Here is a 13,690-nt window from a genome sequence, read left to right as displayed (position 1 = left end):
GTAGCAGTCATCTTACAGGCAATACAATGCCACAAAATTCATATTTCTCAATAGTTACCCTGAATGTTAATGGGCTAAATGCCCCAATCAAAAGACACAAGGTATCAGAATGGATAAAAAAACAAAACCCATCAATATGTTGCCTACAAGAAACTCATTTTAGACTGGAAGGCACCTCCAGATTTAAAGTGAGGGGGTGGAAAACAATTTACTATGCTAATGGACATCAGAAGAAAGCTGGGGTGGCTATCCTTATATCAGATCAATTAGATTTTAAGCCAAAGACTATAATAAGAGATGAGGAAAGACACTATATAATACTCAAAGGGTCTGTCCTACAAAAAGATCTAACAATTTTAAATATCTATGCCCCTAACGTGGGAGCAGCCAACTATATAAACCAATACCAATTAATAACAAAACCAAAGAAACACATCAACAATAATACAATAATAGTAGGGGACTTTAACACTCCCCTCACTGAAATGGACAGATCATCCAAGCAAAAGATCAACAAGGAAATAAAGGCCTTAAATTCCACACTGGACCAGAAGGACATCACAGATATTTTTAGAACATTTCATCCCAAAGTAACAGAATACACATTCTTCTCTAGTGCACATGGAACATTCTCCAGAATAGATGACATCCTCGGTCCTAAATCAGGTCTCAACCAGTATCCAAAGATTGGGATCATTCCCTGCATATTTTCAGACCACAATGCTCTGAAACTAGAGGAAATTTGGAAAGAACCCAAATACATGAAGACTAAACAGCATTCTTCTAAAGAATGAATGGGTCAACCATGAAATTAAAGAAGAATTGAAAAAATTCATGGAAACAAATGATAATGAAAATACAATGGTTCAAAATCTGTGGGACAAAACAAAGGCAGTCCTGAGAGGAAAATATATAGTGGTACGAGCCTTTCTCAAGAAACAAGAAAGGTCTCAGGTACACAACCTAATCCTACACCTAAAGGAGCTGGAAAAGAACAAGAAAGAAGCCCTAAACCCAGCAGGACAAGAGAATTCATAAAGATCAGAGGAAAAAAATCAATGAAATAGAAACCAAAAAAACCAATAGAACAAATCAACAAAACTAGGAGCTGGTTCTTTGAAAGAATAATAAGATTGAGAAACCCCTGGCTAGACTTATTAAAAAGAAAAGAGAAAAGTCCCAAATAAGTAAAATCATGAATGAAAGAGGAGAGATCACAACTAACACCAAAGAAATACAGACAATTATAAGAACATATTATGAGCAGCTCTATGCCAACAAATTTGACAATCTTGAAGAAATGGATGCATTCCTAGAGATATATAAACTACCAAAACTGAACCAGGAAGAAATAGAAAACCTGAACAGACTCGGAACCAGTAAGGAGATTGAAATAGTCATCAAAAATCTCCAAACAAACAAAAGCCAAGGGCCAGATGGCTTCCTGGGGGAATTCTACCAAACACTTAAAAAAGAACTAATTCCTATTCTCCTGAAACTGTTCCAAAAAATAGAAATGGAAGGAAAACTTCCAAACTCATTTTATGAGGTCAGTATCACCTTGATCCCAAAACTAGACAAGGATCCCATCAAAAAAGAGAACTACAGACCAATATCCTTGATGAACACAGATGCAGAAATTCTCACCAAAATACTAGCCAATAGGATTCAACAGTACATTAAAAGGATTATTCACCATGACCAAGTGGGTTTTATTCCAGGACTGCAAGTTTGGTTAAACATCCGCAAATCAATCAATGTGATACAACACATTAACAAAAGAAAGAACAAGAACCATATGATACTCTCAATAGATGCTGAAAAAGCATTTGACAAAGTACAGCATCCCTTCCTGATCAAAACTCTTCAAAGTGTAGGGATAGAGGGCACATACCTCAATATCATCAAAGCCATCTAGGAAAAACCCATCACAAATATTCTCAATGGAGAAAAACTGAAAGCTTTTCCATTAAGGTCAGGAACACGGCAGGGATGTCCATTATCACCACTGCTATTCAACATAGTACTAGAAGTCCTAGCCTCAGCAATCAGACAACAAAAGGAAACTAAAAGCATCCAAATCAGCTAAGAAGAAGTCAAACTATCATTCTTTGCAGATGATATGATACTATATGTGGAAAACCCAAAATACTCCACTCCAAAACTGCTAGAACTTGTACAGGAATTTAGTAAAGTGTCAGGATATAAAATCAATGCACAGAAATCAGTTGCATTTCTTTACACCAACAACAAGAAAGAAGAGAAATTAAAGAGTCAATCTCACAATTGCACCCAAAGCTATAAGATACCTAGGAATAAACCTAACCAAAGAGGCTAAGAATCTATACTCAGAAAACTCTAAAGTACTCATGAAAGAAATTGAGGAAGACACAAAGAAATGGAAAAATGTTCCATGCTCCTGGATTGGAAGAAAAAATATTGTGAAAATGTCTATGCTACCTAAAGCAATCTATACATTTAATGCAATCAAAATACCATCCATTTTTTTTCAAAGAAATGGAACAAATAATCCTAAAATTTATATGGAACCAGATAAGACCTCAAATAGACAAAGGAATATTGAAAAAGAAAGCCAAAGTTGGTGGCATTACAATTCTGGACTTCAAGCTCTATTACAAAGCTGTCATCATCAAGACAGCATGGTACTGGGACAAAAACAGACACATAGATCAACGGAACAGAATAGAGAGCCCAGAAATAGACCCTAAACTCTATGGTCAACTAATCTTTGACAAAGCAGCAAAGAATGTACAATGGAAAAAAGACAGCCTCTTCAATAAATGGTGTTGGGAAAATTGGACAGCCACATGCAGAAAAATGAAATTGGACCATTTCCTTATTCCACACACGAAAATAGACTAAAAATGGATGAAGGACCTCCATGTGAGAAAGAAATCCATCAAAATCCTTGAGAAGAACACAGGCAGCAACCTCTTCAACCTCAGCCGCAGCAACTTCTTCCTAGGCACATTGCTAAAGGCAAGGGAAGCAAGGGCAAAAATGAACTATTGGGATTTCATCAAGATCAAAATCTTTTGCACAGCAAAGGAAACAGTTAACAAAACTAAAAGACAACTACAGAATGGGAGAAGATATTTGCAAACGACATATCAGATAAAGGGCTAGTGTCCAAAATCTATAAAGAACTAATCAAACTCAATACCCAAAGAACAAATAATCCAATCAAGGAATGGGCAGAAGACATGAACAGACATTTCTGCAAAGAAGACATCCAGATGGCCAACAGACACATGAAATAGTGCTCCACATCACTTGGCATCAGGGAAATACAAATAAAAACCACAGTGAGATATCACCTCACAACAGTCAGAATGGCTAAAATTAACAAGTCAGGAAATACAGGTGCTGGCGAGGATGTGGAGAAAGGGGAACCCTCCTACACTGTTGGTGGGAATGCAAGCTGGTGCAACCACTCTGGAAAACAGCCTGGAGGTTCCTCAAAAAGTTGAAAATAGAACTACCCTATGACCCAGCAATTGCACTACTGGGTATTTACCCTAAAAATACAAATGTAGTGATCTGAAGGGGCACGTGCACCTGAATGTGAATAGCAGCAATGTCTACAATAGCCAAACTATGGAAAGAACCTAGATGTCCATCAACAGATGAATGGATCAAGAAGATGTGGTATATATACACAATGGAATACTATGCAGCCATCAAAAGAAATGAAATCTTGCCATTTGCGACGACGTGGATGGAACTAGAGAATATCATGCTTAGCAAAATAAGTCAATTGGAGAAAGACAACTGTCATATGATCTCCCTGATATGAGGAAGTGGAGATGCAACATGGGGGGTTAAGGGAGTAGGAGAAGAATAAACGAAACAAGATGGGAGTGGGAGGGAGGGAAACCATAAGTGACTCTTAATCTCACAAAACAAACTGAGGGTTGCTGGGAAAAGGGGGGTTGGGAGAGGGGGGTGGTGTTATGGACATTGGGGAGATAATGTGCTATGGTGAGTGCTGCGAAGTGTGTAAATCTGGCGATTCACAGACCTGTACCCCTGGGGATAAAAATACATTATATGTTTATTAAAAAAAAAAAAAAAAAGAAGCACCAGCAGCAAATTAAGTGGAGATAGTAAATAATTCAGTATGTTTTAATAAAATGATTGCCTTATAATTTTAATCCAACAGTAGGTAACAATAAATCTCATTCGGCAATTTAGGGCATTAAACTAAATGGAGTATTGCATTATTTATAGACTATGGAGAAATATATACTATTTATATTTAGGCACTAGAATCTCATCAAAGTCCTACATACAACAATTTCTGTGCTCCTTTAGTCCTTTTACCTGGTTATTGTTTAACTGGACACAGTAAAATTAAATAAGGAAAAAGTGTGCCTTAGAGATACCAGATTTTTGTTTATTTCTTATTTACCATAAAGATCTCCTTTTCATTCTTTTACACTTCAAATCATAAAATTACATATATATATGTGTGTGTGTGTGTGTTATGTATATAAAATAGACTTTCCCAGAATTTGCAAATGTAATAAACATTTTAAGAAAGGAAATCATAATAAACTAAAGCGTAGAGTTCATGTCCTGAAAAAGGTGTTTCATAAGTGTTAGAATAATCTGACATCTTCATATACTTAAAACACTTTCAGGCCTCACACTCAATGCATCAAGTCCTCAGATACCTCCGAAACCTAAATAATAACAATCAGTCATGTAAGAAGCAAGGAATAGGTGCTATATATATATATATATATATATAAAAACATATTTTATTTGTTATCAAACTTACATTTACTCAGCAGGGTAATGAATAGCTGTAAAGCAAAATGTATTGTGCTGAGAATACAAAATATAGATAAGGCAAAGCAAAACTAATTGCTGAAGATAATATAAACACATGCACATATATGTATGTAGATGTGTGTGTACACGTGTGGGAAATAACTTAATATTTTATATGGATATTTCTCACACATAGCATGACTGCAAGTTAAGCACAAATGCCATATTTTTTTCATGCTTTTAAGATGTCAGTATAAAAGCTGGAATGTTTATCATTTAAAAACTATCAAAATTCCTGCATTGTAAGTTTTGCAGGAATAAGCCTTAGTTAGGCATGCAGGTTGGACTTGCTAGCAGGAATTACGTGCCTAGAAAATCAACATTTGATTCACTCAGGAATAATCTGGAGTTGTTACCAGTTATTTGTACCTGGCAAAAGCTCAGGCACATAATCAGATCCTTCAAAAGAACTGGGAATACATGAAAGGGAGCTTCTTGAAAGACATGATGGCATCCTTACCTGAAATTGGCAAGGCTATTGGAACCCAGCTGGCTTCTTCGTAGGCCAAGGAAGCTTGCCTCTGAGAGGAAGTGCTGTTAGATTATATTCTCTGCTCTGTGAAGTCATTTTGAGATGCAGATCTTTTTATTTACATTAAATGAACTAGAATTTGCCTATGTCTGTTGGTGTCTTTTAGCCAATTATATCCTGTGACACTAGAGACACCATGCCAGTATTTATTTTCATCTACTACTGCAAGACTAAATTTTTAAATCTTATGCTGAACTTAATGTTTCCTATGGGACTTATTAAAAAGCAAAACGAAAAAAAGAAAAGAAAAAATTCACACACTCACAGAATTCTGAAGGTTTGAATATTCTGTGGAGTTTGGAGACCCTGGTTCTTAAAACTTGAATTCAAAATTCCCTAGAATCTAATGGATTCCCTAACTTTTATTTGTATCAGAGCTTCCCCAGAGAAGCTCACAGAGCTTCACATCACATCACAGACATCACATCACATCACAGAGATATGAGTAGAATAACACCAGTAGCCCAATAGCTTTAGGAACACCAAAGCTTTGCCCCTAACTCCAGAAGAAGCACGGAACTCTGTGATTAACAACAACAATAAAGTATTTCAAACTGTATCAGTTTCCTCTATGGTCACTGGCAAGGTTTTTGTTTTTGCTTTTGTTTTCGAGAATTAAGGAGAAGTTTCTCTTTTTTAAGTCATTTCTTTTTTTTCTGTCTAGAACCTGTTTTCACATGAACCTCCTACCCATGAGCTTATCATAAGTACAAAGACCAGTGAGGAAAAAACAATACTGAATGGCTGAATAAAACTTGCTTTCTAAAAGCTATATTATTTGGGGATGCCTGGGTGGCTCAATAGTAAGGCATTTGCCTTCAGCTCAGGTCATGATCCCAGGATGCTGGGATCAGGCCCCACATCAGGTTCCTCACTTGGTGGGGAGTCTGTTTCTCTGCCTGCCACTCCCCATGCTTGTGTGCTCTCTCTCTCTCTCCCTCTCTTATTCTCTGACAAATAAATAAAATCTTTAAAAACATAAAAAAAAATAAAAATTGCATTATTTGGAAACAAACAAACACACTCATACCCAATTGGAAATCAGCCAAGGCATTTGTCAAATACAGTTTGTGTATTTACAGGACAAACAGCAAATAGGAATCTGAGTTTCTCCAGAATGGAGACAGGGAATGGTTATGCAACGCCCAGAACTTTGCTCCTCTCCCCACAACTCACATAACTTATATACAAATGAACTTGTTATCAGGTCCAAACATAATCCTTCCATATCTCAATTATTTTTTTCAATTTAAAGTCAGTTAATCCAATCTGCCAACATTCTTAAATCTAATATAAAAAGAGACATTTTTGGACTAAATTCTATTTTCCATTTTCTGAGTTAGAGAGCCATAGAAAGGAAACAACATCATTGCTTATTGAAGTGTATAGTTTCATCTAATGCATTCATATTCTTAAAGATTTTGCTACCACGTATTTAACAAATTATATATCAATTAAAACTTAGAGCAGTAATACTGGAGTTTGAACAGATTGTGTTTAGTTTGTTGCTTCTCTTTTGGCATTATCTGTACCACCTGCCATCCAAGTTACCAGGGCATCCTCTAATAACCCAATGTCAGGGACATCATTAAATATACATATTTTTTACACTTAGAAATTTATGTGCTTTCAATACTAAAGGCAAATTCAAAGGACACAATATCTACATTTTGGGGGGGTCAGAACTATAACAGTGATTTCAACACAAATAGTTAAAAATCAATCATATTTAACTCTCACAGTTAAATCATTTTCAGTTAAGCAAATCAAACAAAAATTCAGGACCTAATATTTGAATGATCTCAATACCAGTAGGTAATTATGTAATCTACTCTTACAACTTCAGATATGCAAACATAGCATTTCAATGATTAGGTCTCCACAATTTAAGCAAAGGGATGCTTTGAAATAGGTTGATAATTTGGGCAAAGGTGCATGCAATTGCCTGAAGTAGAAACAAGAACTCTGAAAACAAGAGTATGGTAATCTGAATTAGCAATTACTTTCCATCTTTACTTTGCCTCATTGAACATGGCCAGTTTTGAACCATTACATTTGTTGATTCTTTGGCATTAACCAATCACACAATCCTGTCAAAATTCTCTCTCTCTCTCTCTCTCTCTCTCTCTCGCCCCCACCCCGCCCCTCCCACACTAATACTAACGAATACTTTTCTATGAGTATTAGCTCAAGCAACAAGCAGATTTAGGGAAAATTATAGTTTCAATTGGCTAGTAACAAAGTAGAAACATTTTATCCCAACCCAATTCCAAAATTCACTTCCTTATACTAGAGGAATAATCACATCCTTTTTTCCCTTGTCTTCCCATGGAACACAAAGAAAAAAAAAAATTACTTACACTGCACAATGAGCTGCACCAAAGCTTCTCTTGGCTTCACGTTAAATCCATTGTACTGGCTGGTCTGACATCTGTACATTCCTGACATTTCTCTAGATACATTCACAATCCTCAGTGTTCCATCATAACTCTCCATTTGCATTGACCCATCAGGCATTGCAACTTCTTTATCCGCTCTAGACCAGAGGATGATGGGCTTAGGTTTTCCAGTTACTTGACACTGCAGTTCTATTGTGTCCCCTTCTCTGGTGACCAGAGGTGATTTTTCCTGTGGAACAGTCAGATTGGGTGGAACTTGAAATGGGAAAAAGAAAATTTTTCAAGGTTAGTATAAACTGGTAAAGCATATTCAAACACAGAAAATCATAAGGAAACAATTTCTGCTGGTTGAAGAGGTGTGACAATTCAGATGACAAATACAACAGAGACCCTGGCAGTCAGTGACATACTCTTACTTAAAAGAATTCTGAATTGTTTTCCTACAACTCTCTCCAATTAGGTCTTCAAACATTAGCAAAATAAATAGATCATTAAATTGGAACACGAATGGTCAACACAAGAACAATCTACTCAATGACTTGTCATTATCAGCCATTAACTGGGTTTTTAACATCCATATTTCACAGAAGAGTGAACCTGCTTGCTGAAAGTAGGATTCAGTTTTTCAGTCTTGTTTCCTATGCTGTTGTCTCTTAACCAGGAATGCTAAAAGAAAGGGATAAGAGATATTATCAACTTAGCTGGCACAGTAAATAAAAGTAACAGGAAAAGGAAAAAGAAGTTCCTCTGATATAAAATCAGAAGATTTGACTCTGGTAAAGAAACTGTTGCCAAACTGCAAAGGTTAGGGTTTTAGTTTTTTTCCCTAACAGAAATGGAAATGGAAGGGAAGAACTGACTTACAATGCCACACTCTGAGAATCCATGCACCATACTCCTCTCCTTGGACTTCTAACAATTTTTTTTTAAACATTTACACTTCATATAACTTCCTTTTAAGACATTTTAAGGTCACTGTAAGTAGTTTGCCATAATTTGCCTCTATTTCAGTAGAACTGCTTCTAGGTGAACTTTCCAAAACATTTCAACAAAATAAGAATTGTAATTTTTCAGGTAATGGTAAAATAGGTAAAATACCTGATTTTACTGAAGATATTTATGAGAGTTTCATTTTACTGGAAAGTACATTACTAAGCTGGAGTATATTTATGCTAGGGTTTAGTAAAAAGTATGAACCAGTAAGAGGCAAGCGCTACCCAAATTGTTTTGTTACAAATAGTATCACCTGTCGCATTGAAGACTCTTATTTCTTATACAAATGTACACGAAATTCATTGTGTTTGTGCAATAAAACATCTATCAAAAAAAAATATGGCTAACTTAGAATGCCAGAATAAGACTAACCAGAACTACTTAAATAATTCTATTCTTCTGATAAATGCCACGTGCTCTGTTTGGAGGCAGTACCACATACATGGATAAAAAACAAAGGTTTTACTCTTCCTTCTAGCATTACTGTATTCCAGGGCCAAGGAACAAAAGCAAACACAATTTTAAAATTATTTTTCAACTTACGTTGAAGTGTTATAGCTCTTATTACACATAGAAAAAAATATATTTAAGTCCAAAATGACAGGAGAGTTAATTATCTTGCTATTTAAGTACCTTTATGTCTATTTCTTTTCATTTAATTCCTTCATCTACTTCTTATTTTCAAAAACTAGTTAAATAATGCATCTTAGAAATTAAAATATATGAAACACTAACCACCACCTTTTTGAAGTAGATACATGCATTCTGGAATTTGTCATTAAATATCTTCTAAAATTGTTACATTTTTAAAACCTACACAACTAATTTGATTAAATTATTGACTTCTGTAAATATAAAAAAAATTAATGATTTCACTAAATAATTTATTCTTTCTGAAATGAACCACAAGGGAATGATGCAATTCTAAAAAGCAGGATGGGGAAGAAGCCGTAATATTTACTCACCCTCCATGAGAAAGCACACAGAACGACAGCAATAACCTCTGCATTTAACATTAATTATGCCCTACTATGTGCCAGGCATAATTAGAGGTTTTAGATTTTCATTCCCTTGATAATCCTAAGGATCAAATATTTAACATTAAAAATTAACAAATGAGAACACTGAGAATAAGAGAGAATAAATGCTTTGCTCTGAACAAAATTCAAATTGAGACTAATTTATAGCAGGTGGCCAATGTTGAGAAATGACTCCTGTCTCAGTCTCCAGAACACTTTGGCATCTGGAATAAATAACTGGAGTTAGCACTGGGACCTCCCCCACCCCCCAGCTCGTTACTGCTGCGTTCCCAGGGACAAACTGGATGAATCTTCCCTGCCTATCTCTTGGTCACTTTATCAGGGACAATAAAAAAGAGCCAAGGTAAAAATTTGAAGAGGTAAATGACACATTCTTTTCAGATCATCTGATCTATTTTATATGTTATACATCCATATTTATCTTAAATACCTTTCTATCTATATTAGGATATTTCTTATGTATGTCAAAATTGCTTATAAAATACCCCAGTCCAAATATATATCTGAATTCTGGCAAATCTTTGTGAAATAAATAAAAATAAATGATAAATTTAAAGATTATTTAATGGATGGTTATTATTTGAAATCTCTCTTCCTCATCCCTTCCAAAAACAACCCACATGACCCTGGCCAACCTTAATCACTCTGAGTATTAATTTCTTCATTTTTGAAACTAAGAATTTGTACTTTATGAGCTACAAAGCTATTAATGTTCTGACCATAAACCAAATAGTGGAATGTGAAGGACAGAAGAGGTACTAAATGAAAGTGTTTATTTCCAGACTTAAAGATGAATATTCAAAGACTTTAATTCATTAGGAGATTTTAATAAAAAAAAATAAAAAGATGGTGGACTAGCTATATAATTTTTTTTAGTTTATCATGCTACATAGTTCAAAAACTCCCTTTGTACATTTATTTATGTTATTTATTTAAGTAAACTTCTCATACATAATCAAAACTACAGAAATGTAAGCCTGTTTTGATCTACATTAAAATAGAAATAGATTTTTAAAATAAATTAGCCCAGTTTTTGCTGAACAGCAAAGCCCAATTAAAATAGAGTTTATTTTCCATCTCTTCCATGAAACTTTTAAAATCTTGGAATCAGAGTTAATCTTTCTTTGCATCTTTCTTGGTAAAGAAAACCTTATAACTTCCCAAAGTTTTGATAGCTTCTCCTTCTCCATATTGATTTTCTATTCTCTAGAATCCTACAGGCAACTCTCATAATTATTATACATTTCCCTGTTAAGAGATCTCATATTTTTTTTTCCTTATGGATTTCTCTCTTTTATATGTTGATAATACAAATTCTAACTCCATCCCAAGGCTCTTCCCGTCTATGATTGCAGCCTAATTCTATATCCCAAAAGTCTTTCAAATCCCCAAACCTCAGAGCTGTTTAATTTCTTGACTTAGTTTGGTAGTTAATTATCAACACACCTCATCTGCTAACTGAAAGCCATAGAGTTTTCTTTGTTTTACCATCTCCTCTCATCCACCACTTCCAATCAGCTGCATTGGTTCCTCATTAAAATATCTCTCATAACTGCCTATTTCTTTTCATGGCTATAGGTAGATTGCTTAGTAGAATTCATCATTTTCTCTTTTTGTGACACTATAATAAGTGCTCTCTCTCAGCAGTCTAATTCTTTCAGACTTCCTACTACCCTGTCAGCAGCTTTATCATTTTAAATACAATTTTGTTCATGTCACTATGAAAATGACAGTTCTCATGGAGAATGCTCATCACAATACTGTTTTAATTAAAAAAAAAAACACCTGAAAACAGCCTGACAGATTCATTAAATAAATCGTAGTAGAGTCACACAATAAAATATGATGCAGCCTTTTAGATGATGATGTCATAGACCTACATCTATTGATAAAGATGCTCATATTGTTAAGAAAAGCATCTTAGTGAACAGAATGAATAGCTATAACCACTATGATTAAGTGCGTAAAAGATGTTACTGAGCAATCCAAACAGTAGTGTCAAGTTTTTATATAAAAAAAAGACATATGCCAATGAATGTTAGCAAGGAGCTTCTTTAAGGAAAGAAAACATAGACTTTATATTGTTAGTAACCAGCACTCTATTTCACACGTGATAGGAACTCAGTAAAACATGTTATGCTGAATGTACAAATGAAGACAGGGAGGCAACTGTACATTGATTCAGGGAAAAGCAAGAGGCATATATGGGAAAAATCTAGAGGAAAAGAGAATTCAGAAAGAACTATACCCAATCACTAACAGTAGTTCTCTCTCAGTGTGGGATTATTGATGAATTTTACTCTCTTCATATATTTCCCTTCCTCTTTCACTCTTCTACAACATGTGCAATGTGAATGAGAATATTACAGGTTCTAAGAAGCCTAGAGAAACCTAAGATGTTAATGCAATCTATTTTCCAAAGCTCATCTGAGAAAAACTCCACTTCTTAATAACAAAAATGTATCATCTGGACATGGTAATCTGGATGACATAGTCTGAGAAATGCTCCCTTCTAGAACATTCCTTCTCTTGCAGTTTCACTGACTGGTGAACCTCAGTGCTCTCGAACAAACCCTTCTTTCTTATGGCCAGAATTCCTGGTCCTTGCTGACTTCTAGGAGGCCCTGCCAACCTCATGTGCTGAGATTCAGTCCAAATATTACCACTTTTGTGATAACTGCCTACCCCCTAGGCTGGGTAGGTTGCTCACTCTTCCTGGCCACGTTATTACGCTGGGTACTTGTTTGACCCATACTTTTGGCTTTCCTCTCTCTTTCCTCCCACATCTATATCCCTGACCAGACAGCTTCTTGAAGGCAGACAGTGCCTTCTCCCTCAGAGTGCGGAGAAGGACTCTACCTCAACAGTGCCTGGCTTTCCTGCTTGGCACAAACCAGGAAGTCATGAAATAACTGAAGAAGGAAGGGAGGGAGAGAGGATGGAAAGAGTAAGAAGGTGGGTTAAAAGGCTGAGTATATAATAGAGAGACATCAATCATGAAGATATTAAAACCAAAGCAATAAATAATGAAATGTAGCTCTTCTATAATTAGTAGCCCATATAAGTAGCAGAATCTTCTGAAAAATTTATTGTTAGTATAGATTTCAGATGTGGTGTATCTTGAGATGTATGTGGGTGTGTGAGAAAGTTGAGATTCAAACAAGGACTCTTCCAGTTTTTCTTGTCTTTCGCCTTTCATTTAAAAATCCAAATAGATATAACTGAACATAATAAAAATAAATAAATAAATAAATAAGAAGACATTATTTCCAAGCTCTTCAAACAAAAATCCGAATAGATAAGCTGTAAATTAAAGGGAACAAAAGGGAAATAAGTAGCTTGAGGACATGCCATCTATCATTTGTCATGACGTTTTTTATATCCTTTCTTTAATCAACTAAATTATTTTTTCCTGAAATATTGTCTCAGTGAAAGCATCAAACTAAGTAGAAAATTTTGAAATGTCTGCACCTTGTAAGATCCACATTTATCCACAGTGTACTCAGTAGAAAAAATTTCCTCCTGGTGAAAACACAAAAGTACATTTTATGACATACAGATTATACATGCCCCGATTTTTATTTTTCTTATCTGAAATGCTACTGTAGAAGATGCCATAATCAGAGAAACTTGAAGAGCATGATATGACACCAGACTTTCTCATTCTAAACATAAATACATAGACAAGTAATTTAACCTGGTTTTCTGTCAACATTTCCATTGTATCACAGACTGTGAAATAAAACAAATACAGAAAATTCAAATGTTTTCATTTCTTCATTAGAAAGGAAGCTGAGGAAACTTAATTTTTAGTCATTACTAAGAAATGACTGGTCTATTTTCTTCACTAAAAAGAATGCAAGGGAAAG

The 13,690-nt window shown here is 35.0% G+C and overlaps 1 protein-coding gene across 1 annotated transcript in view; it reads right to left on the bottom strand.

The window, feature by feature from the left end:
• MDGA2 (MAM domain containing glycosylphosphatidylinositol anchor 2) overlaps positions 1-13,690 on the bottom strand; it is an 845,496-nt gene that overhangs the window by 212,835 nt on the left and 618,971 nt on the right. The window contains exon 8 of the mRNA XM_044231999.1: positions 7,750-8,043. Coding sequence (XP_044087934.1) covers positions 7,750-8,043 — 294 coding nt within the window. The remainder of the gene's footprint in view (positions 1-7,749; positions 8,044-13,690) is intronic.

Source organism: Neovison vison, chromosome 13, assembly GCF_020171115.1.
Source record: "Neovison vison isolate M4711 chromosome 13, ASM_NN_V1, whole genome shotgun sequence".
Taxonomy (NCBI): Eukaryota; Metazoa; Chordata; class Mammalia; order Carnivora; family Mustelidae; genus Neogale; species Neogale vison.
Note: the sequence above shows the minus strand (reverse complement) of the source record. Positions and strands in the feature narration are given on the sequence as shown.